Source organism: Salvia splendens, chromosome 6, assembly GCF_004379255.2.
Source record: "Salvia splendens isolate huo1 chromosome 6, SspV2, whole genome shotgun sequence".
In the NCBI taxonomy this organism is placed as follows: domain Eukaryota; kingdom Viridiplantae; phylum Streptophyta; class Magnoliopsida; order Lamiales; family Lamiaceae; genus Salvia; species Salvia splendens.
Window position 1 is genome coordinate 7,128,467 of NC_056037.1, and position 24,342 is coordinate 7,152,808.

The 24,342-nt window shown below is 39.0% G+C and overlaps 3 protein-coding genes and 1 non-coding gene across 4 annotated transcripts; 2 read left to right on the forward strand and 2 right to left on the reverse strand.

The window, feature by feature from the left end:
• Positions 1 to 7: 7 nt before the first annotated feature.
• On the reverse strand, positions 8 to 2,571 carry LOC121806434 (expansin-B3-like). Its single transcript, XM_042206471.1, has 3 exons — positions 1,962 to 2,571; positions 1,267 to 1,396; positions 8 to 604 (listed from the first exon to the last, which is right to left on the reverse strand). The coding sequence occupies exons 1-3, from the start codon at positions 2,396 to 2,398 to the stop codon at positions 407 to 409; spliced, it is 765 nt and encodes a 254-aa protein (XP_042062405.1). The 5' UTR covers positions 2,399 to 2,571; the 3' UTR covers positions 8 to 406.
• Positions 2,572 to 16,021: 13,450 nt separating this feature from the next.
• LOC121807793 lies at positions 16,022 to 19,421 on the forward strand. Its single transcript, XM_042208108.1, has 4 exons — positions 16,022 to 16,170; positions 17,605 to 17,713; positions 17,790 to 17,927; positions 19,167 to 19,421. Exons 2-4 carry the CDS (start codon positions 17,623 to 17,625, stop codon positions 19,181 to 19,183), a joined length of 246 nt encoding a protein of 81 aa, XP_042064042.1. The 5' UTR covers positions 16,022 to 16,170; positions 17,605 to 17,622; the 3' UTR covers positions 19,184 to 19,421.
• A 309-nt stretch (positions 19,422 to 19,730) lies between these two features.
• LOC121809542 (tetraspanin-19-like) lies at positions 19,731 to 22,767 on the reverse strand. Its single transcript, XM_042210245.1, has 6 exons — positions 22,335 to 22,767; positions 22,062 to 22,161; positions 21,109 to 21,189; positions 20,930 to 21,034; positions 20,503 to 20,688; positions 19,731 to 20,083 (listed from the first exon to the last, which is right to left on the reverse strand). The coding sequence occupies exons 1-6, from the start codon at positions 22,475 to 22,477 to the stop codon at positions 20,072 to 20,074; spliced, it is 627 nt and encodes a 208-aa protein (XP_042066179.1). The 5' UTR covers positions 22,478 to 22,767; the 3' UTR covers positions 19,731 to 20,071.
• On the forward strand, positions 22,764 to 22,836 carry TRNAV-UAC. The gene has a single exon. It is a non-coding gene; the product is annotated as a tRNA-Val (tRNA).
• Positions 22,837 to 24,342: the final 1,506 nt, after the last annotated feature.

The following is a 24,342-nucleotide window of genomic DNA, read 5'->3' on the forward strand; positions in this document are numbered from 1 at the left end:
CTTCAAAGAAAACAAATATGATTGCATATATATTATATTGCAATGAAACAAAATACAACTATTACTTGTGCAATGTAGAAAAGTAGCACCACTCAAGAAGTAGAATTATAGTACTAGTACCTAAAACCCCACTCTCAATCGCACTCTCTCCTTTGGAGAGGGCTACAAACACTAAAAGCAATTTCATGCTTCGCACACTACACTTAGTAGGGAAAAAAAGATAAAAAAAAAGCTTCTAAGGAATCACACAAGACCCTCCGGATAATCGTTAGTCATCCTCATCTCCCACCTTAAAAAGAAAAAGCTAACCATAGTGCAACTTTTCTTGGCCACTTTTCCTTTGAAGGGATTAAAATATATAGGACTCTACTAGAAACTTGGTAGTATAAAAAGTTACTACTGTGATTCAGTGGTTAAAATTAAGGCGGGAGGTGTAGGTAGCCTTGACCGCCCAGTTTTGAGGGATCACCCCCCTCGCTGATAAGGTTTTTCCGGTGGATAGAGTTGTGAGCTTGACGGAGAATGGCCCTTGTAGAGGGCCACCGACAATGCACCAATTTGCACCCCAAACGTGACTCATCTCTAGCCATTGGTTCGAGTTGGCCTGCAATATATACATAAGAATAAAATAATATTACACCCATTTAGTACTAATTAAGTGTGTGTGATGCACTAAGGATTGTGACATGGCACTAGATAAGAGAAAGTGGTGCCCTTTTAATTTGGTCAAATGAAGGATAAAAGAGAAATTGGCCTAACATTTCATATGTGAAAGAGAAAAGTTTTCCAAAGAAAAATGATTATAGCCAAGTGAATCTCTTTTTCAAAGGCAATAACACATTAATATTGGAGATACTAAAGTTAGCTAAGTGTCAGAGGCATGTGCTAGAGATATAAAGTTCAACAGATAGATCATACTATATCTGATATCTGTATAGACAAATATTCATATACTATAAGATAAAATAAAATAGAATGTAATTTAAAACCGTTGGGATTTTGGAATTATGCTATACAGTATTTTGTTTTTTTTTCTCTTGAATTTCATATGATGGTCTTCTATGAGGAGATGAGGTTCTCTGCCTAGATAGGTGTGAAAGTAGGAAACTTTGTGAAAGAAAAAATCCATCTAGAAAAAGGGGAACGCTTCTTTGACGACTCTGGTAAATAATAAATCAACCAAAAAATAAATTTCTGAAAAATCATTCACGTTAGGAAAGTTTTATATACTGAGAAATATAAAGTGTAACAAGAGGAGAAATGTACCTCTCTTATGTGCATGGATCCGACATCGCCATCTCCACCTTCAAATTCGACTAACAACGAGAGCCAGTAATTAGTTGATCCTTCGTTAACATGAAACGCAATGTTTCTGCCCGGGTACTTGCACGGAGTCCTGTACAAAGTAGTATTTCATACCATTAATATAAGTCAGTAACCATAACTATAATTAAATTTTATGTATTTGATAGCCACTTAATCAGATCCCAATATTTGTGTGCTAATACTGTATTATTGGCAACAGAATATTTTTCCAGAATTCTTTAAGTTATTCAATGAAGAGAAACCGTCAAATTTTGACCAAAAAAAGTGCAAACATGTGCGCGGGTTTTCACATGAGTGTCTGCTCTAAATAATAAAATAGGGATTCATAAAACCTCACAGTTAATTCGTTAATCAAATGCTTACTTATTAATAAAACCTATGACAAAACAGAAAAAGACCGTTAAAATAAAGAGATGTACAAATTCCTCAACACATGTAAAATAAATTTGTGTGATAATATGAGCACCATTTCCAAGCACAATTGTTTAATATTTTTTAATGAACTAGAATAAAAGTAAATAATACTACTGTCTACTGATATTCATGTTCACCAACATTTCCCATTAAATAAATATATTTACAATTATAGCAAATGCATTTCACGAGTGTTGCAAAATTAAGAGACGTCACATTACCTCCGAAAGATGACGGGGATCTCGCCGCGGTTGCGGAGCTGGCCGCCGTCGCCGGACACAGCCAACCTGCCGAAGGCGGCGCCGCTGAGGTCGAAGTGAGTGCGGCCGCCGGAGCAGTATCCGCCGGGGCACTCGTCGGTGATGATGACCGTGACCGCGCGGCGCGAGCAGATGGAGCGGTCGAGGCACCGCACCTTATAGCAGGCGCCGCATCCCTCACCACCCTTGAAAAGCACCGGACTCACAGCGCCGACTCGAGCGCGGAACGGCTTCACGTCCACCAGCGATCCGTAGCCGCACGCGCCTCCGTCGCTGCCGTCGCCCTCTGGGCTCCCGTACCAAGTCGCCGTCGCCGGAGACCAATGCTGGCTCACCGCTGCCGCAGCCACGGGGGAGAGCAGAATGCAGGAAACGAGGAAATAACACGGAATCCCCATAATGTGGCAAGCGCAGCAGCTAATTCCACGGCGGCGCGTGTAAATCGAGGCGGGAAACTGCCGACAGTTTGAGTACTGTAGAGGAACTGAAGAGACTGAGAGATATCAGTGTGATTTTTTTTCCCACTATTTTGTTTGGTATTCCGAGAATATATTAAAAAAAGGGTGGAATTTGGAGTGACGATGTGGCTCATAGGGATTTATTTAATGACGGTGGTGCCATAGGCTTTTGGGGTGGGACCCGGCGACAGTTAAGGCGTTAAATACGCAGGTCAGCATCCACATGTTGGGAGGGTAGTTTGGTCATTGCGGTGAAAGATCCCTTTCAACATTCCGCAGTTATGTTTTACTTTCCTTCTTCTCTACAGCATGTTGAGGTATAGTTTTATTTTTGTGGGGATCGAAATGATCTAAGGGCATCATTAACCCGTCCCCATTTTCGGCCCCAAGTTCCTTCCACATCATCATTCCTTTATAGTTGCGGCTCAGTACACAACTGATGTAACCCTGCAGGTTGCGGCCCGGGCCGCAACTAATAAATGACACTATTCACAACTCCAACCTATTTAACTCGTAAACGCAATTCGTTGAACAATTGAAACCGGGAAAATGCATTGTTCATTAGAAATTAACATTACATTACTAGATGAAGCAAATTTGAAATACAAGAAACCCGGCCCACGACTACTACATCTTCATTCGGGCGCGAAGGTAGGCGATCATCTCACGGTGCAACTCGATCTCCTCGTCCGACATCTTCGATGTATCCCTCGATGTCAACTCCGTCAGCTGGATCATCCGCCATGTAATATACATCTCCGACAAAGTGTCGGCCATCTTATCCAGAGACGGATTGGTCGGCGGTGGCACCATAGCGGAGTTGCTCGCAGCTGCCTTCCCCTTTGCTTTCCTCTTGGCCGCTTTTGTTCCTATCGGGCGGCTCTGAATGCTAGGAGAGGAGCAGAAGACATCGTCGTCCGTCACGTTGAGGTCGATCGCCGGACCTCCTTCGCTCGAAGAGTAGTTTCCGGAGGCGGAAACTTTGGTTCTCTTCGCCGCACCTGTTGCCGCCGGCTCGGCCAGCGTTATATTTCTGCGCAATCCGCTCCCAAAAAGCCTTGTCGGTCTGCTGGTTGCCGATGATAGGATCCTCGGCGACATCGATGTAGTTCCTCGCAAGCCACAATGTCTCGTGCGGAGTGTACTTCTTCGGCCCATCCTCCTCCCCGACCTTCTCCTTTCCCCGCACTTGAGCGGGCTCCATCTCACTGAGCTCGAACTCTTCGGTGTTGACCGGCGATGTAATGTCGACGTTGCTACCGACTCCCGGACTAGGTTGTGTCTGCGATGGTTGCGACGACGGTATGTACCAATTGTTCGAGTTAACGAACTCCTCCATCTCACGTTGATCGTCGTTGAACCAATCCAATGGCGCCGAAACAAAGGGTATAATAGAGTATTGAAATGGAACGCGGGATTGAAATGGATGGAACGCAAGCTCGTATTTATAGACATCGAATTAAAAAAAATTAGATTTGCGGCCCTGCCCGAAGAGCGTGTAACGCTGGGCCGGGACGAGGGACATGCGGCCCGTCACCGTGCAACCCCGTCCCGGGCCGGGACGCGGGACGCTCCCCAGGCCGGGAACGCGGCCCCGGGACGGGCCTGAGCCGTGCCGCCCTTCCGTGTAATGCATGGGACGGGCCGGGACTCACGATTTGCGGCCCGGCCCATGGCGTTATAGATGCTCTTAACCCCGTCCTCAAGTCCCCTCCACGTCATCATTCCTCTACAGCTGCGGCCCAAGCCCCAACTACTGTAACCCTGCAGGTTGCGGCCCGGGCCGCAACTAATAAATGACACTATTCACAACTCCAACCTATTTAACTCGTAAACGCAATTCATTGAACAATTGAAACGGGAAAATGCATTGTTCATTAGAAATTAACATTACATTACTAGACGAAGCAAATTTGAAATACAAGAAACCCGAGCCACGACTACTACTTCTTCATTCGGGCGCGAAGGTAGGCGATCATCTCACGGTGCAACTCGATCTCCTCGTCCGACATCTTCGATGTATCCCTCGATGTCAACTCCGTCAGCTGGCTCATCCGCCATGTAATATACATCTCCGACAAAGTGTCGGCCATCTTATCCAGAGACGGATTGGTCGACGGTGGCACCATAGCGGAGTTGCTCGCAGCTGCCTTCCCCTTTGCTTTCCTCTTGGCCGCCTTTGTTCCTATCGGGCGGCTCTGAATGCTAGGAGAGGAGCAGAAGACATCGTCGTCCGTCACGTTGAGGTCAATCGCCGGACCTCCTTCGCTCGAAGAGTAGTTTCCGGAGGCGGAAACTTTGGTTCTGTTGCCGCCGGCTCGGCCAGCGTTATATTTCTGCGCAATCCGCTCCCAAAAAGCCTTGCCGGTCTGCTGGTTGCCGATGATAGGATCCTCGGCGACATCGATGTAGTTCCTCGCAAGCCACAATGTCTCGTGCGGAGTGTACTTCTTCGGCCCATCCTCCTCCCCGACCTTCTCCTTTCCCCGCACTTGAGCGGGCTCCATCTCACTGAGCTCGAACTCTTCGGTGTTGACCGGCGATGTAATGTCGACGTTGCTACCGACTCCCGGACTAGGTTGTGTCTGCGATGGTTGCGACGACGGTATGTACCAATTGTTCGAGTTAACGAACTCCTCCATCTCACGTTGATCGCCGTTGAACCAATCCAATGGCGCCGAAACAAAGGGTATAATAGAGTATTGAAATGGAACGCGGGATTGAAATGGATGGAATGCAAGCTCGTATTTATAGACATCGAATTAAAAAAAATTAGATTTGCGGCCCTGCCCGAAGAGCGTGTAACGCTGGGCCGGGACGCGGGACATGCGGCCCGTCACCGTGCAACCCCGTCCCGAACCGGGACGCGGGACGCTCCCCAGGCCGGGAACGCAGCCTCGGGACGGGCCTGAGCCGTGCCGCCCTTCCGTGTAATGCATGGGACGGGCCGGGACTCACGATTTGCGGCCCGGCCCATGGCGTTATAGATGCTCTTAACCCCGTCCTCAAGTCCCCTCCACGTCATCATTCCTCTACAGATGCGGCCCAAGCCCCAACTACTGTAACCCTGCAGGTTGCGGCCCGGGCCGCAACTAATAAATGACACTATTCACAACTCCAACCTATTTAACTCGTAAACGCAATTCATTGAACAATTGAAACGGGAAAATGCATTGTTCATTAGAAATTAACATTACATTACTAGACGAAGCAAATTTGAAATACAAGAAACCCGAGCCACGACTACTACTTCTTCATTTGGGCGCGAAGGTAGGCGATCATCTCACGGTGCAACTCGATCTCCTCGTCCGACATCTTCGATGTATCCCTCGATGTCAACTCCGTCAGCTGGCTCATCCGCCATGTAATATTCATCTCCGACAAAGTGTCGGCCATCTTATCCAGAGACGGATTGGTCGGCGGTGGCACCATAGCGGAGTTGCTCGCAGCTGCCTTCCCCTTTGCTTTCCTCTTGGCCGCCTTTGTTCCTATCGGGCGGCTCTGAATGCTAGGAGAGGAGCAGAAGACATCGTCGTCCGTCACGTTGAGGTCGATCACCGGACCTCCTTCGCTCGAAGAGTAGTTTCCGGAGGCGGAAACTTTCGTTCTCTTCGCCGCACCTGTTGCCGCCGGCTCGGCACCGTTGGTGTACTTCGGGCTCTTCTCGACGATCTTCCAAACTTCGAAGTACTTGAAGGTCTTCTTCCCGTCAGTGAAGAACGCATCCTTCGCCTTCTCGACGAGGTCCGCCTCGCTGTGCCCGCTCGGCCACATACGGACTACGTTGGCCCACTTTCCGTTCCACTTGCTCATATCCGCCTGGACCCGGCCCCAATGCTTGCGCAGCTTCACGTAGCTACGCTCGATCGACCCTTTCGGACAGCCAGCGTTATATTTCTGCGCAATCCGCTCCCAAAATGCCTTGCCGGTCTGCTGGTTGCCGATGGTAGGATCCTCGGCGACATCGATGTAGTTCCTCGCAAGCCACAATGTCTCGTGCGGAGTGTACTTCTTCGGCCCATCCTCCTCCCTGACCTTCTCCTTTCCCCGCTCTTGAGCGGGCTCCATATCACTTAGCTCGAAATCTTCGGTGTTGACCGGCGATGTAATGTCGACGTTGCTACCGACTCCCGGACTAGGTTGTGTCTGCGATGGTTGCGACGACGGTATGTACCAATTGTTCGAGTTAACGAACTCCTCCATCTCACGTTGATCGCTGTTGAACCAATCCATTGGCGCCGAAACAAAGGATATAATAGAGTATTGAAATGGAACGCGGGATAGAAATGGATGGAACGCAAGCTCGTATTTATAGACATCGAATAAAAAAAAAATTGGATTTGCGGCCCGGCCCGAAGAGTGTGTAACGCTGTGCCGGGCCGCGGGACATGCGGCCCGTCACCGTGCAACCCCGTCCCGGGCCGGGACGCTCACCAGGCCGGGAACGCGGCCCCGGGACCGGCTTGAGCCGTGACTCGCCTCCGTGTAACGCATGGGACGGGCCGGGACTCGCGATTTGCGGCCCAGCCCGACGCGTTACAGATGCTCTAAGAGCATCAGGTCATCCACGACGCTGTTCCTATACCGTTCCTTAAACCACTATTTGAGGGCCCCACTGTACTTTTTTACTCCATTCCTTAACTAAGGAACGGAACCTGCAACCCTTCGTTCCTTAACCGTTCCTTAAATTAATATTCATTCAATTTCATTTTTTTTATTTCCAACCCAATTCAATTTAAATAAACACACTTTATTAAAAAACAAACACACTTTATTAAAAAACACACAACATTAAAAAAAATTACAACTTAAACTTAAAAAAATAAAAAGCACACAATTAAAATCCTAAAAAAATAAAAGTACACAATTTTAATAATAGAAGTAGTCGCGTAATAACCTTGCAGCGGCTTCCTCCCGGTTACGATGGATGTACGTACGGGAGCGTCGTTGGGGCGGCGCGGCTTCTTCGGCCTCCCGTCGTCGATCTTCTTCAAGTGATTGTTGCAATATTTGACGCATTTGTTCAAAAGGATCCATTAGTTTGATTAAATTTGGGAGAAGGAAACGAGAGTTGATTTGAGATGAAAATTGAGGTGGAAATAGAGATGAATAGATGTGTGTTTGTGATTGAAATTAGTATGAAATATGAGTATTTATAGAGTAAATAAATAAATAAATAATAATAAAAAAATATAAAACGGATATAAAAAAACGGTCACATTACCATTGCAAAAATTTTTTTTTTTATTAAATTCGTATTTTTTTAAAAAAAATTGAATTATTGCGTCACCGAGACGAAGCCCACTCGCGTGGCAGCGAGTGGGCTTCACGCGTCGAATGGGAGGCCGCCACGTCGCCTAGGCGCGTGGCGGAACGTTTCGTTCCGCGTTCCACCGGAACGGAACGCGGCACGGCATAGGAACGGGGGCGGCACGAAATGGCGATGGAACGTAGGCTGCAACGGGTGCCGCCGTGGAACGGTTCCGCCGGAACGGCATAGGAACCGCAACGGCACAGCGTTGCGGGTGCCCTCAGGCCATCCACAACGCTGTTCCCCCACCGTTCCTAAACCGTTCCTTAAACTACTATTTGCGGGCCCCACTGTACTTTTTTACTCCATTCCTTAACTAAGGAACGAAACCTGCAACCCTCCGTTTCTTATCCGTTCCTTAAATTACTATTCATTCAATTTTATTTTTTATTTTTATTTCCAACCCAATTCAATTAAAACAAACACACTTCATTAAAATTAAAATAACATTACAACTTAAAATTCAAAAAATAGAAAAAGACGTAATTAAAATCCTAAAAAAATAAAAATGACATAATTTAAAATACAATTTTATAGAGACAACCAAGAATGAGTTTGTCCCACATCGAAAGTTGAACATAAAACATTCAAGGATGTCTCTATAAAATAGAGACAACCAAGAATGAGTTTGTCCCACATCGAAAGTGGAACATAAAACATTCAAGTATGTCTCTATAAAATAGAGATAACCAAGAATGAGTTTGTCCCACATCGAAAGTGGAACATAAAACATTCAAGGATGTCTCTATAAAATAGAGATAACCAAGAATGAGTTTGTCCCACATCGAAAGTGGAACATGAAACATTCAAGGATGTCTCTATAAAAGAGAAACAACCAAGAATGAGTTTCATAAATTCGCAAGCCCATCAAATATATATGGGCTAATACGAAGTTCTAGTATTCATTTATTGGTAAAAATTGTTTTTAAATATAAAAAACAATTTTTATAAATAAAAAATATTTTTTTAAAAATTCATTTAAAAAAATGAATTTATTGCGTCAGTGTGACGACGCCCACTCGCGGGTCGTGCCTTCGGCACCCGGCACGGCTTGGGAACGACACGGAGACGGAACGCACCTCCGCAACGCGTCGCGCGCCGATTCCGTTCCGCCGGCACGAAACGCGGAATGCGCGCGGTCCGCGTTGCGGGTGCTCTCATAATTCATGCTCTTGCCAAAAAGTATGAATGTGGGTTCGCATCTATATTTATTAATTTTTTACTCCATATTCTTTTTTAAGAATACAACACCAACATTCATATTCTTTCGGAAGGACATGTTCAAATGTCCCACCATTTCATTATTTAATTTAAATACTTCAATTACTAAAAATATTTCTACAATATAAAAATATTGTAAAAAATACTCAAACTACTATTACAAATTAAAAAATAAATAAAATTACATACTTAAAATTTTAAAAAATAAAAATTACATAATTAAAATCCTACAAATTAAAAATTACATACTTAAAATACCTTTGTGGAAGACTACTCTATCCCCAATATTTTTCGGAGACCTCGTATCATTACAAAATGTGCATCAAGTTGCTCGGGAGACATGTGAGACGTATTGGCCATATTGAGTTAAGCCAAAATGGCCCACAACGAGTTGGTGGGCGGTTGAGGTGGCACAAAGGGAGCAGGAGCGGCAGCGGCAGTGGCGCGACAGCGGTTGGCCGTCGCCTGTTTCGTTCCTTGCGGCTGGCATTGGGAACTACTCGGGCCGGCATCGGGGCTACGTACCCAAGTTAGTTGCGGCAAGCTGGCTAGCCACCTCTTCCGAGCCACCGTCGGATAACGACCTTGACCGTTTGTTGAAGGAGCTGGAGGAGAATGATAAGCCTCCCTTATACTTCGAATACGTACGCACCTCCTGCAAAACGGTGAGGTACTTGAATGGTTTGTAATAAGAAGATTGGTAGGTTGTCGTGGCTACACTGATGATGTCAAGCTCGCTCTTGCCGCTCCCCTCCGAATCCTGTTCATGGAGGTAAATCCCCTAGAACTTTTGTATTTCTTCGCTGGCTCTAAAGATGATATTGCGCACCATACTCTCATTGCGCTCGATGGTTCTCTTTGGTAGGATGGCATTGTACCGGCGAGAGACGCGGAACCAAAACCTATCCCCGGTTTGGTTCGTGCCAACCTCCAGATCTTTGGAGATTTCCAAATAGGCTTTGAATAACATATCCATCTCCCTCGGAGTGTACAGGGTGCGGACGTGAGGGTCACCGCCACAACCCTGAACACGAGTATTATGAATAGGAGGAGTTTGGGAGCCGCCGCTCCCTCCCGATCCTTGTTCGGGTGCCCACCCGTATAGCCCATCGGGGGCATCTTACTCGTTCACCGGGTAAGGACGGTAGCCACCCGGAATTCGAGAACCTTTGGTTAGAGGAGGGGGCGAGAATTCTGTTTCCGGACTAGGGAACTATTCATGGTTCCAACCATGGGAGTCAGAGAGGTGATCGCCGGAGCCAGACAAATTTTTTTGCAAGAGTGAAGTGAAAGATTGAGAATTATATAGTGTGGTGGGAAATTTTTTGTGTGGAAATGAGGATATTTATAGATGAAAAATGTGCATTTTGGGGAAAAAATGAAAAATAAATTAAAAGTGGTGAGAAAATGGATATAATTTATTGGGAAGTGGGAAAAATATTTTTTTTAAAAATGGTTTTTAAATTAAAATTTGATTTTTTTAAAAAAATGGAAAATGCCAACGGCTAAGCCATTGGCCAATGGTATGCTGCCACGTCGCCCTGCTCAGCGGCACGGACGTGCTCGATACATCGAGCAGCGCCGTGCCGTCGGCAAGAGCACAACGGCGAACAGCATGGTGCCGCGCTGTAGGCACGGACGGCGTCCTTCAGCATGAGCACCGTTGGGGATGCTCTAAAAAACCGTAGAGTTGAAATCTCTGTTTGTTTTGATAATTGGTGGAAATCTCAATATGTTTTCATTTGACGATGAAGGTTGTGAAATCGGAAGGCGATGCACGTAGTGGGATGAAAAAATAAATAAATTAATCATTTGTAGTAAGTCTAGCTCTAGTCATACATCAAAACCCATTTTTGGTATAAAAATCATCTTCAACCATACATCAAACTCTAACTTATTTTTTGTGTTTTCTACGGATTTACACCAAATATGTTGTTACTGCAAAAATTTATGACGTATTGCAAATCAGTCCATTATTATTTAATTATGTAAATTAAAACACGAAAAAGAATTACAATCACAAATGAAGATGTTCGATTTCAAAAGTATTTAACTTGATATGACGCAAAAAGAAATAAAATGCTCCTTTGGACTTGCACTAGTTGATCAGTTGTGGAAACAAACAAAAATTTCGAGTCTTGAATTTTTTCAATTTTATATTCATATATTGGTATGTTTTTTTTATAATTATGATGTTTTTAAATATATTTTGATTTATGTTTTAATTTTATCATAGCACGTTTAGTTTAGTGTATATTAATTTTTAAGTTAATGTATTTTTTAATATAAAGTATATTTAATACTATATAATAAGAAATTTTAATTTATTATTTAATTTAATTAAAATTTTTGATAAAATGTTGTCGATAAATGTGTAATTCAAATAAGTATGTGGGTGTAATTGAAAAGGTATAAAAAGTAGGTGGGTATGGAACATTCTTTTGGGTTTGAGGTTGGTGTAAATGATTGGAGTAAAATTACTTTTGGTGTTAGCATATATCTAAAAATGAGTTTGAGTTTGGTGTAAATGGTTGGAGATGGCCTAAGACATAGAGATGAAGATGTACTCCATGAGATAGTGTTATTTTTTCGCCTAACACTTAGTATGAAATAAATGAAGGAAAAGAATATTTTTTTTGATATAAATTTAGTGTTAATGGTTAAAATTACTTTTGATGTTAATGGTCGTTGAAGTAAAATTACTTTTGATATTTTATCAAAAATGATTTTAGGTTTAGTATAAGTTTTGAAGATGATCAAAGAAAATGGATTAGAGTTTATGATGTCCCAATTTCGAGTCCTGTTATATTCCAGTTCTTCTTAACCGTTAAAAAATACTACTAGAATTTTACATGGACATATCCCAATTATGTGAAGAAATGGACCAGTATGTGAAATGATTATACAATCAACTAGTTCTTCATTTTCTCATTGTTAATTCTCTATGACATTGTAGCTCCTGTTTTGTTCATATTGGTAATTGAACAAGAATTTAAATAGTGCACAATTTTGCTTTATTATAAAATATGTGAAAGTCTTGTCTATTCCATGCCTTAAAATTTAATTAAGTACGCAAATGAGATGATAGTTTTGTATGAAAACTAATTTTTTTTTGGGGGGAAATACATATACGAAACACATACGATGATACTGAAATTAAATGTAGTATGTAAACTTGTGTAGGAATAAAAAGAAGATTTTTTTTATGATGTCTAAGATTTTGTATATTATTATGCCTCGCGTCTCACGAGATACTGTTTTATCACTTTTATGGTAGTTAATTAAATAGAAATAGTTACGGTTAATAAAGGTCATGGGCGGACCCACAAGGAGAAAGGGTGGGGCTTTAGCCCTTAATGATTTTTTTTAAACATTTTTCTTTTATAAATTTTTATAATTTGTTCCTATTTTATACCTATATTTATATTAAAGCCCTTATTAATCCTATAAATTACTTAAAAAATTATTTTTAAACTATATTTTGAAAATATAGCCCTTATTAATGTTCATTTCTGCGTCCACCCCGAAGAAGGTTATACTGTAACCCGTCTGCCTAGCACAAACAAACAAATAAATAAAGTCGCAACTTTTCTTTTTAAAGTTATTTAGTTAATCATATGTAAAATATTGGCATGATAAAATAATTAAAGGTATCCTTTCCATTTACTTTAGATAAAGTTACAAGGCGTAGCCTTTGAAAAGGAATTCACAATTGAATCCGTTAATCAAGGGAAAATAAACCAAAATAAGTAATTGAAAATAAATTAGTTGTTCTCTCTTTCATGTAAATGGGATCAAGTAATGTTAGAGTGACTATTAAAAATAAAACCATTTCATCTTATATAGCAACCGAATACCAAATGTAGTAGATATGTCCTCAGAACATCCACAATAGGAAATACATCCCCAAAAACTAGCACTAGGACATCCTAAAAATACCTTATGTCACGTCACTAGAACTTCCCACCCCACTGCCACATCACTAGGACATCCCACTTATAATAGTGGACAAGTACTAAAACATCCCGACGGACAAGTACAATAATAAAAATTCACAAATTCACAAATACGCAATTACGGAATTAAAATTTCAAGCGGAGAAAGTGCAATAACAATTTTATTAAATAAAAAAAATTAAAATAGTACAATGCAACAAAAAACAACAATTTAAACAAAGTACGTGTTAGTATGCCTTGAATCTTAATAGTTTGCAGCTAGCCCGACGGTATGATATGTTTATGTTTTAAGCCTTCATTTTCGACGATCGTTGTGCATGATAATACATGCGTTAGCCGGTCCGTGGTGTAAATGAAATGAAGTGTAACGAGCCGAATATACAGAGTTGAAATTAAAAAATAAAAATAAAAAAATCGAAAAAAAATCTAAAAATGCTCTCGTCCGTCGACCACTCACAATAGAGGACGAGCAGGCGGACGAGAGGACGGACGTCCCCGTTATCCGACTGACGACTTCTCGTCTGTCGGGCGCAATAGTGGACGAGCGGCTCGCCGGTCGCTCGTCCGCCGACTCTACCACTATTGTAGACTCTACCACTATTGTAGATGCTCTTATGGGATCAATGACATAATGATGTAAATAGTGATGTATGTTAATTAGGATGTTTGTAATGGGGATATTTGCAGATAATAATCATTAAGTTTAGTCAATCCGCCACTCTTAAAATGACCAATATACTATATTATATTACTATGTTAGACATTTTTTTCGAATTCTTTTCAGTATTTAGAGATTTGGAGGACTTTTGTAGGATGTGACATAAAATACTATATAGACAAAACGCTCTGCTACTTAAACAATATCATTTAACATCATGTCTTTAAATTTGCACATTTACGCTCCACATCAATAAATTCAGACACGTAGCATGCCTTAAACTTTAGATATAGGATAATTGAGAAAAATGTCAAAATTACAATATAATTAGTCAATTTAAAAAATTGCCGGATTCACCATAAATGATGAAACTTGGTGGGTTTTTTTGACAAATTGCTCTTTGTTATATACTACTGTTGGATTTTCCACTTTTAGACAGTGATCTATTGAAATTGATTCAAATATAAAGGTACTCTATCTGTCCATAACTAATAACCTGCTTGTTTTTTGGCTAGTCCAAAAAAAAAGTAGTCTCTTTCGGTTTTTTTAAGTTGCTCTTTATAGTAAAGTAAATCTCTTATTAACTAACAATACTATATACTCTCCCGTCTGTATGTAGCTGACTCGTATTTCTTAATAGATTGTCCCACTGTAACTAAGTCAATCTCTTTTGGCAAAAAAAAACTTATTTTTTTCTCGTACTTTATTCTATATTAGTACTTTATTAACTGTTCGTCTCTCTACATTTTTGTTTCCTACTTTATTCTCCCTTCTCTTAACTCACTTTTAATATAATTTCTTAAATCTCATGTTGGAAAAAACGTTTCTACTACAAAAGGATGAAGAATAAAGTAAGAAAGAGAATAAAGTAGAAAAAAATGAGGTTTTGTTAGACCACGTTTATCGGTATGTGGAGGTCGACCTCCACATAAGTAATGCAATTAAAAAAAATAAAATTCTACACATGGGTCTCTCTCTCTTCAAATAGACCTTTCGGTCTCTCCTCCTCTTTCACCACTCAGCCAATGAGATTGTGCCAAATGGTACAATCTCATTTGGCTGATATTATTATTTTTAATAATTTATATATCTTTAATATATTATATTAAAAAATAATAAAAATTATACCAAAATTCATAATTTTTCTTCCTCCATAAGTAGAGACCACATTTGCTATAGTTTTGCACACAAAAAAATATCATCTTTTCTCCTCCTATAATCCTTATTGTTTAATAGAATTTTATATTTTTTAGTTTCCCTTGTTGCTAGCTATGGAGGATGATGAGAATAATATATTCTCCGATTCCCAAAACTTCAACCCTTCCCAAAATGTTAACCCTTCTCAAGATTATTTCCCTAGCTTTGATAATTTTCTGAATTGTGAGCAATTTCAAAGTTCAATGATTGTCATTTATTACGTTTTTCGATAAATTTACAATAATATGTATTTCATGTAATAATAATAGTATTAAAAAATAATATAAAAATAAATATATAATAGTATGGTTGGGTGGTCATTGATAAATCATGGAAATATGTGTGGTTGGGTTGGATGAATATTAATGATGTGGAAGATGATGTGGAGGAGATAGAAATGAATTAAATATTAAAAAAGTGGATGGTTGGGTTGGGTTGGGGGTTGTTGATAAACATGGTCTTAGAGCATCTCCAATGGGAGAATGTATATAGAAAATGTTTATTATGTATTTACCTTCTTAAAAAGTGAAATATATCCTTTTAAAAAGTAACACATTTCAAAGGAAAAAGATATATAGAAAGCTAAATTATTTTTAAAAATAAAATAATAGTAGTACAAAATGCATTAAAAAACATAAAGTGTAATACCTTCTCAAATACCTTTCCCCTTGGAGAAGAGTTTTTCATGAAAGGAAGATAAATATGGTGGTTATAAGATTTTAACTCTCCATTAATGGGGAGGTAGAGATACCTCTTCAAAATGGGAAAACGTATAATACCTTCTCAAATACCTCTTCTATTGAAGAATGATTTTTCATGAAAAAGATTAAATATGGTAGTTATATTAGTTTACCTCTCCATTTACCTTTCCCTTTGGAAATGCTCTTAGTTAAGTGAATGAGAATAAAGTAAGAGATAAAATAAAGTAGAGAAGAAAAAAGTTAGAGATAAAATGTCAAAAAAGAAATGTCTCATTTATCTCGAGACATATTAAAAAAATATAAATCAGTTAGCAAGATACGAAGTGAGTAGTATTTATAAATTTTGTATTAAAACTTGCGTTATTTATAATCTATATTATAACCTATGAAAATGATAATGGAATAGAAGAGTTCTTAAATTTTATCAACGGTCAAAAATAAATAAGTAATGAAAAAAGACGATTTTATATGAAATAATTTTGTTTTAGGTTTTGTGGCCGTACAGTTGGGCCGTTTCAAAGTAAAAAGAGAAGCCCGAACGAATTGTTCCCGAAACCCAATTTAGCATATAACAAATTTTTACTATTTCTCTACCATTCCTATATTCCCTCATTTCGTTCGATCCTACAGTTTCTGGCCTCTGTGATTTTCCAAGCTCTGCAATTCAGGTGTTGTATCCTTCTATCTTTATGGACTGTTATTATTTAACTTTTTTTTCCCTTAAACGAATTCATTTTCAATATAGGTTTTGTTACTTCCGTCTGGATTAAATTATGAGTTTTTAGCTGTCTGAATCTGGATTTCTGAACTTTTAATCGTAGGAATCATAATGGATTGGACCATTCCGTCTAGAATTAGGTCTGTTATTGTTGTAGTCGTCATTTCCTAGATCTATTTGTGCGCTGGTTTGCTAGAGATGCTGAGTTTGATTTTGACCTGCTTTGTGTTTGTATTTAATTTTTTTTGTAATTTCCTGCTTGAGTTCAATTATATGGTTTTTGGGCGAAATTGCCGAGACCTTGTTGGTTACTATTTTAATGGCAGTTATTAGATTATATAGTAATACTATCATGAACTTTTGATAAAGGACCTGAAATATTGACATTGTACCAAAATCATCTTCACTGACATTTTTGGTTAATGGAACGCAAATTTATATCGGCTAAATTTGTGGAAAGCACATCTTCTTATGCTTCTTATACTCCTTCCTAGTTTCTTCATGATTTTCTTGCATAAGTATAGCTTAGTTGCTACTATAATTTAGCATTCTGTCAACCAAATATCTTAGTAACGATATTTTTGCTACAATGGCAATAGTTTTTTTTATTTATGGAATTATTTAAAGTTCAATGCATTTTGGGACTGGGAAAAATAGTGTAGGATTTAATATGGTGACTACACTTGTTTTCAATACTCTTTTTTGTTACTTCATTCATTTACATGATCTGTCTCCTTCAAGCATGAGTTCTTGAATTAACACTTGTGTGGTTGTGAATTGTGATAAATGACAAAAGGGTGTCAATGGAAAAGGCTGTTTAACAATGTCTCTTGTTATACTGTGATCAATTATTTTGCATTTTTAATCTATGGATCAATGTACTGAGAGTAACAATGTGTAAAACCTGTGTGTCAGTCCATACATATTTACTGATAGCGTCAAATTCACTTGAATTAAAAAGAGTATTTAATCTTTGTCAGCAGCTGGAGGCCTTCAGCATGAAGTTCTTTTTGGACATGTCAACTAATCTTACTATGGACTTCTGTTTTCTGATTTTGCATATCATGGTTGATAAATATGAGTCTTGATCGTTCACTACTCTCTTCTCAATCATAAACACTGTACTTTCGTTCAATAAAAAACACAAGCTTTTTCGGGCTTGAAACCCAAGGCTAGTGGCGTAATGGTGATGACAGTAGGACCTCCACACTTTTGTGATTACAAATTTGACTTTGAATGTGGCACATACTGCCCCCCCCCCAAAAAAAAATAAAAAATATAAAAATAAATATATAAATAATGTTTTAAAAATCACCCCTACCCTAATGAATGCATTTGGGTGTGGTCGTCATTGGAATACAACTGAGTGAAAGCTTGCTGGCAGAGAGAATAGTGGGAAGAGATGCCAATCAGCGCAACTATGTTCGGGGCCCTGCTGGGGGTGGGGACCCAAATGTACTCTAACGCTCTCCGCAAGCTCCCCTACATGCGCCGTAAGCATCCTTATCTTTCATTTCTTTTGTACTGGTTATTTTATCGAAATAAACAATTCTGATTGCCCAACTGCAGATCCATGGGAGCATGTGCTGGGCATGGGTTTGGGGGCGCTATTTGTTAACCAATTGATCAAGTTTGATGCAAAAGCTCAGGAGGATCTTGACAAATTGCTCATCAAAGCCAAACAAGCCAATGAACGCCGCTACTTTGGTAAAATATTCACCCTCCGTGTTCCTTTCTTAATCGCACCATTATAGTTGGAATTGGTAACTATTCCCATTGGTTCTGCTTCCCTTTCTTCTTGCCCTCTCATATAACTAGGGTGTAGTTGTATTATATGACTCCGATAAATGAGTTTAGTTTTAGGCAAACTTAAATTTTTCCTCACTACAATAAATTTTGAAAAACTGCATCTCCCCCTTTTGATGTGCCTAACCATGTTCCTCTTTTTATACAATCAACACTTTTTACCTAATTAACTATTGATCTTGTGATGATGAAACTTGAAGTCTATGAATTCATGCATGCTTGCATTCCTTTTCTCGCAATATGTGAGAACTGTTGGGTTTTAGCTTGCTCTATCATTGTTCTACTTATTAACTATTTACTACTGCGGAAGTTTAAGATGTGAGTTGTGCTATCTTGGGTGACAACTGAAAGTCTATTGAGGATTATTAGGACCCAGTTTCTATGTATGTAGCTACTTGGGGATACTAAAAGGAAACAAATAGGTAGAATAGATTTTTACTCACACATGAATCAAAATGAAGCTAGACATAACAAGGGTTGTTTCACCATTGCAATGATCGAAGAGTACATATTCAGGATGTCTGCTATCGGACTTCATCAAGCATGTCTTTGACTAGTTTTCTTTTGATGCAATGCAGCTTTTCACACTGATTTTGGGGATATCAGGGAGGTATATTAGTTGAAGTTTCAAACTGTAAATTCCATCTACTTTCAACTATTAATGTCAAATGAGTGAATAGTTGTCTCGAGAGTTGATTCAGCTTTGTCGATAACTAGTACTAGTCTCTAACAAAAGTGATGAGCTCTAGAAGTAATGATCACACTTCACAGCCATAGGAATACAATGAGGGTCATACTGAACGCTTAATTTCTAGTCATGTAGTCGTGTCCTCCTTTTTTGTGATCTTAGTGAAGGTTGCCAATATTTTATTTTATTTATCTGCAGAAAAAGTTGGTCCCTGAGGACATAGTCGGCTGGGATTAAATTTAAGATATAAAGTTCTTTTTTCTGTAGTGTAGTGTAGTCTGATGGTATGGGTTTCATTTCATTTAGCAATTCTTCACTACATTTGATTTATGATGGATTTCATTTCATTTAGCATTCTTGCTTTCTATGGTTGTATACTTCATCTGAAACTGTGTATTTTCTCTGGTTTCACATCCATTCATCCTAATTTTGGTTGGATATTGTGTTTGCAGATGATGATGAAGAATAAAAGATGTGTGAAGGGTCAAAGCTCTTCTGTATCAGAATTACATTTCTGCAATCAATTGTTAGCCTAGTTTTGTAACAGGCTTGTGTTGCTCAGTGATCCGCTTGCTCCAACTGTTTGTTTGAGAATAAAAATCTTTGTGGTGCAAATATTTGCAACATATTATGTTAAATTAAATTCTACACGCTTCATGCTCAACATATTTACGTAAGCATATTGCTTAAAAAGTTGAGTGTGGAAATTTCTGTCTCTGTAAAGCATACGAAATCTGGTTCAGAAGCCAGCTTTGCCATTTGAATAACACTCTATTTGGAAACCTAAAGAATCCGTGGGCAGTCTAGTTGCATGCCATCAGCATAATAAACAACTTTGTGTGGAAAAACGAAAAAAAGTTCAGGATGTGCTTTGCAAGTAGGGTTCATAGAATTTAATAAATTGTTTGGTTTTACTACAGAGACACGATCAGATATTGCATGGTAATGTTGTAGGAGTTCAGATTGGATTTAGTTGACGATCACGCAACATAAAATCAAGGGAACGACCAAACAAAGAAATAAAAATCATTACATTAATGCATAATGTATAATGCATATCAAAATGTGAACAATTAAGCAACTAGTTCTAAAATAACAAATTACTCTGCTTAAAGAGAGCTGCACCAAAAACAACAGGAGAACGGCTATCAACAATACTTGGGTTCTGTTCATCATCTGGTCGATATGTCTAATGATATTCACAGATGTACCACTTGATGGCATAAAAATTAGCGTACAAGGTTGGTGGAGATGATGTCGACCAACAAAAGCTCAAGAACACTCTATCGACTGCCAGAAACTAGTAGAAGCAATAGCCTACTCCCACTGTTTGTCAGCACACTCCCGTTTCATTTCTTTACCTGAGGGTCTGGACAGGAGAATAATAAGTCATCAAAAAGTATATAAGAGGTATAAGAGAATTTAAACAAAACACATCATTTAGGCATTTGTAGTGGGTGAAGTGAAGAAAATCTTGAGATGCAGTTGAATATGTGAAGTTTCTATTCCAACTTAAGCAAATACTTGCAGAACTGGTAAGTGTATATAAAATGAGGTCATTACTATTGCCTCTAATTAACTAGCTAAATTACCAACGTTTTCCTCTTTTTCAACATTTTTTCCCCTGGTTCTACATCATACATCCTGAAATTTTTTAATACAAATGGCAAAAATAGACATTGATTTAAACTATGAAAAGAGGAAGCCGAGACAAATTTGTACCATTCACAAATTTACATACCGGTCGTGCAAGTGTCATAAGACCTTTGAAATTATAAGTGCACGTACCTTACTGTTGATCCTACCAATCCAAGAATCACTTTTCGCCCCATATGCCGGTTCACTACCATGTGGAGGGGCATAATTCTTCAGCAGCGGCACCCTATCTGGTAGATACTCATCATCACTTTCATAGTATTTCTCAGAATGCGGACCTAAAGCTTTGAGTACCATAGCCAATAACATGCTTAGTCCCTGTATGCATAAATAATTACCTTAATAATAGGCTGACAAAAATCAAGTGGAACAGGATGCTGTCCATATAGTACTTTTTGAAAATTATACAACAAACGTGACTTGGAAGGCATATTACTATACGTATAGCCTCTCATTAATCTTTCGATTCATATTTTAAGGATTCTGTTTATAATTTCAAAGTAAACAGCCACGCACACACATTTAGAGGGAGATTGTGCATGTGAAGAAAAAAGTTAACCTGCACAGCAACCACCGACAAGCCAATCCATTTACAGATGTCAAAATTGTCCTTGACAAAGTCCTTCAACTTATCGAAGTTTCCAGTTGCATCTGCTGGGAAGTCCTGACAAACACTCAAGTTATAATTAAACAATTTCGAATATCAATGCGGTGTAATCATTATTTAGTGCAAAATACCTCTTGCCAATTGTGGTTTAAGAACACATCTGCAGTAACTGCAGCTTCCAGCAGAAAAATCATGAAGACAAAAGCCATGTACTATGCTGGTTAAGGTCAACATAGAAATTTGATACATGCACTTTGCTAAATGTTTGATAGACAGCGAGTAGAGGTACAAGGAGTACTATATCATAACACGACTAAAACCACTCCATAACAGATCAACGCAAAGTTTATAATTGAGAAAGCATGAGTTCCCAGACCTAAAGAAAGATATAATGCTTCAGGGAAGAAGTCAGAGATATAAAACTGAAGCAACTATTCTACAATCAAGATATTCTTCTAAAACAATCACAGATGGCCAAGCTTTAAATGGTTGATGATGTTAAACAAGAATCAGCATTACATAGGAGCATAAATAACAAAGTGAGAAGGAAAGGCAAGTTAAGTCAATTGCTGAGATGATGTTCTGTGGATTTAATAGAGTGTGCAAGACCATTCAAATACTCAAATCTTCAACAGAACCATCAATTACGCAAAATAGTTAATCTCATTTAGAATCTGAACCACAGCTACTGCATTATCCAAAGGATTAATTTTCCCAAGGAGTACATTACCAAACAATTTAAAAAACCAATATCAACTTGCTAGCATATGATTTAACACGAGAATAGGAAATCAAACTGTCTGCATATTCTCACCGCCCTTAACTAAATTATCTCAATAGAGCTCATTCTTGAAAAGAAAAGGCAAATTTGCTTCGCATAAACAAGAACTCAAATGCACCAAAGAGATGACAGCCCTGTACAACGTAATTTCATTCTAAGCATAACTGCTCAAAGTTTCTGGTTCAAGACAGAATGGAACGATTGAATTATGACTCAATCAATGATCAGAATTTGTCGCCGTATGCCCGGATAAGTAAACAAATGTTACAACCAGATAAAACCAAACCTCCCATGAAAGGATACAATGAACAAGCAACAGCCATTGGCAGTCTCCGCGGCAATGTGACCCGAGCACGTGATGACGCACAAACTAGCACCAATGCCCAAAATAGTGTATATAAACCTGCATCGTGGCTCCCAATTAAACAAAGATAGCTAATTACTTTCATACATATGCAGCAAAAACACATAAATACCACTCCTCACACAACACGCCCATAATTACATAGATTCCACAATTGAATCTCAATTCCAAAAGCTACAATCACCGTATCAGTATCCATGAAATCCACTTACCACGGAACAGGGACGTCAGTAGATTCGTTGGTGCGGAGCCAGACTCTGAACATCCAAAGCGAGTAAATGATCATGGCGATTCCGACCATTCCGAGGAGAGAATTGACCAGCTTCAGAAGAGATTGAACGCAGCAGCGAGCCATTCGACCAATTTTTTATGATCTGGTTTGTAGGAAATAATTCAAATTACCACAGCTCCCGAAGAAATTGATCGGCGATGTAAGAAATTGGGGATCGGGAGCCGCGGCGACAGAGGGGAACCCTAGATGAGATGGACAGAGACGAAGAAACAGAGGTGTAGTATATGTATGATATATCCCCACTCCCGATCAGAAATGCTCCATTTTCTGTTGCGATTTTCTCGGTTACCAGAATTTCACGCTGATCTGCATCAATTATAGCGGTAATTGTCCATCTCATATGACGAGAGTTGCTGTGGTGTAGTGGTTATCACGTTAGTCTTACACACTAAAGGTCCCCAGTTCGATCCTGGGCAGCAACATTTCTTTTTAATTATGGCAATATTATGCTCAAAAGTGTCTTGTTTATATAATTCTTATAAATATAATTTTCAGGATTTTATGAGTAAGATTATACTTCTACAATTCTTTTTTTTTTATTATAAAATATTACGATTAATATTATAATCGGTGTTTCTTTTCTTTTTTTTCTGTGTAGGATGTAATCCAACCGAGTAATATTATGTTAATATTATGCTCTAAAGTGTCTTGTTTATATTATTCTTGCAAATATAATTTTAGGATATTAAGAATAATATTAATACTCCTACAATTCTTTTTCTAATTATTGTGAATATTACGAGTAATATTATAATCGGTGCCTTTTGTGTAGGATGTAATCCAATCGAGTAATATTATGCTCCAAAGTGTCTTGTTTATATAATTCTTATAAATATAATTTTCAAGAGAGAAATTTTGTCAAATTCAAATCAATCTCACAATTTTAAAAAATAGATAATTATATCATAACTTTGACCTTTTCCTTAAGATAATTCGGTTTTAAAAATTATATCATTTTGCCAATATCTAATTTTGTATGCTAAGAAATTATCAAATTATTGATTTGTTATAGTTTTGCAACAAAACTATTAATTTATTCTGCAACCAATCAGATTTGTGTACTAATATAACTTAATGAGGTACTTATGTGAGAGTATCGGACGTTAATCAAATTAACGTCACGTTTTAGGCAGCGAAATAAGATCATATTATTGTTATTTAAGTAATTTCATTTGTTGAATTTGATTTATAGTATATTAAGTAGTGTTAGCACTGTTGATTATTGGACTGGTTAATGGGTGGACTATTATTTGTGTTGGGCCTTGGTTTATTTCGGCCCAGGCAGTTTGGGGCTGAGTGTTGCCCCAGCCCACACCACTTCTGATATACTCTCCTCACTCCATCCGCCGTTTCAGATCATTCTCTCATTTTTCTCACTGTGTTCTCTCTCTTCTCTCTCGAGTCTTTTGATTTCCCTTGAGTTCTTCTTCTCTGATGATTCTCTGAGTGTTACACGATGGTTTATCTCAGGTGTTTGAGTGTGTAATCGTGTGAGTGGGTTGAGATTAGCAACTGATTCGGTTGCTAGGGTTCCAGAGAAGGTTAGGGTTTTCTGGTGAGAGGTTTCTTGTGAGTGTAAGGTGTGAGAGAGGCCAGATCCGGTAGTGTGGAGTTGATTGGAGTTGTATTCGTGGTGTGTGAAGTGTTTCACAGTTGGATCCAACGGTGCTCCCTTGGATTGTTGGTTTGGTGAATAGATCTGTACTATTAGCGGGTGGCTGAGCCATAGCTTGTAGATCTATGCGATTCCTTTGTTATCTCTCTTATTACTGCATGTTTTGTGTAGATCCGAAAGGATCTTTCGCTTTATACTAACAAGTTTCTTAGTGTGCAGGGTTCTTGGTGATTCTTGGAGCTTCCAGTTCAGGAAGGCTCTGGTTGTTGCCTTAGCTACTTACTGTATTGTAAATTGTAATAGCTAGTGATCT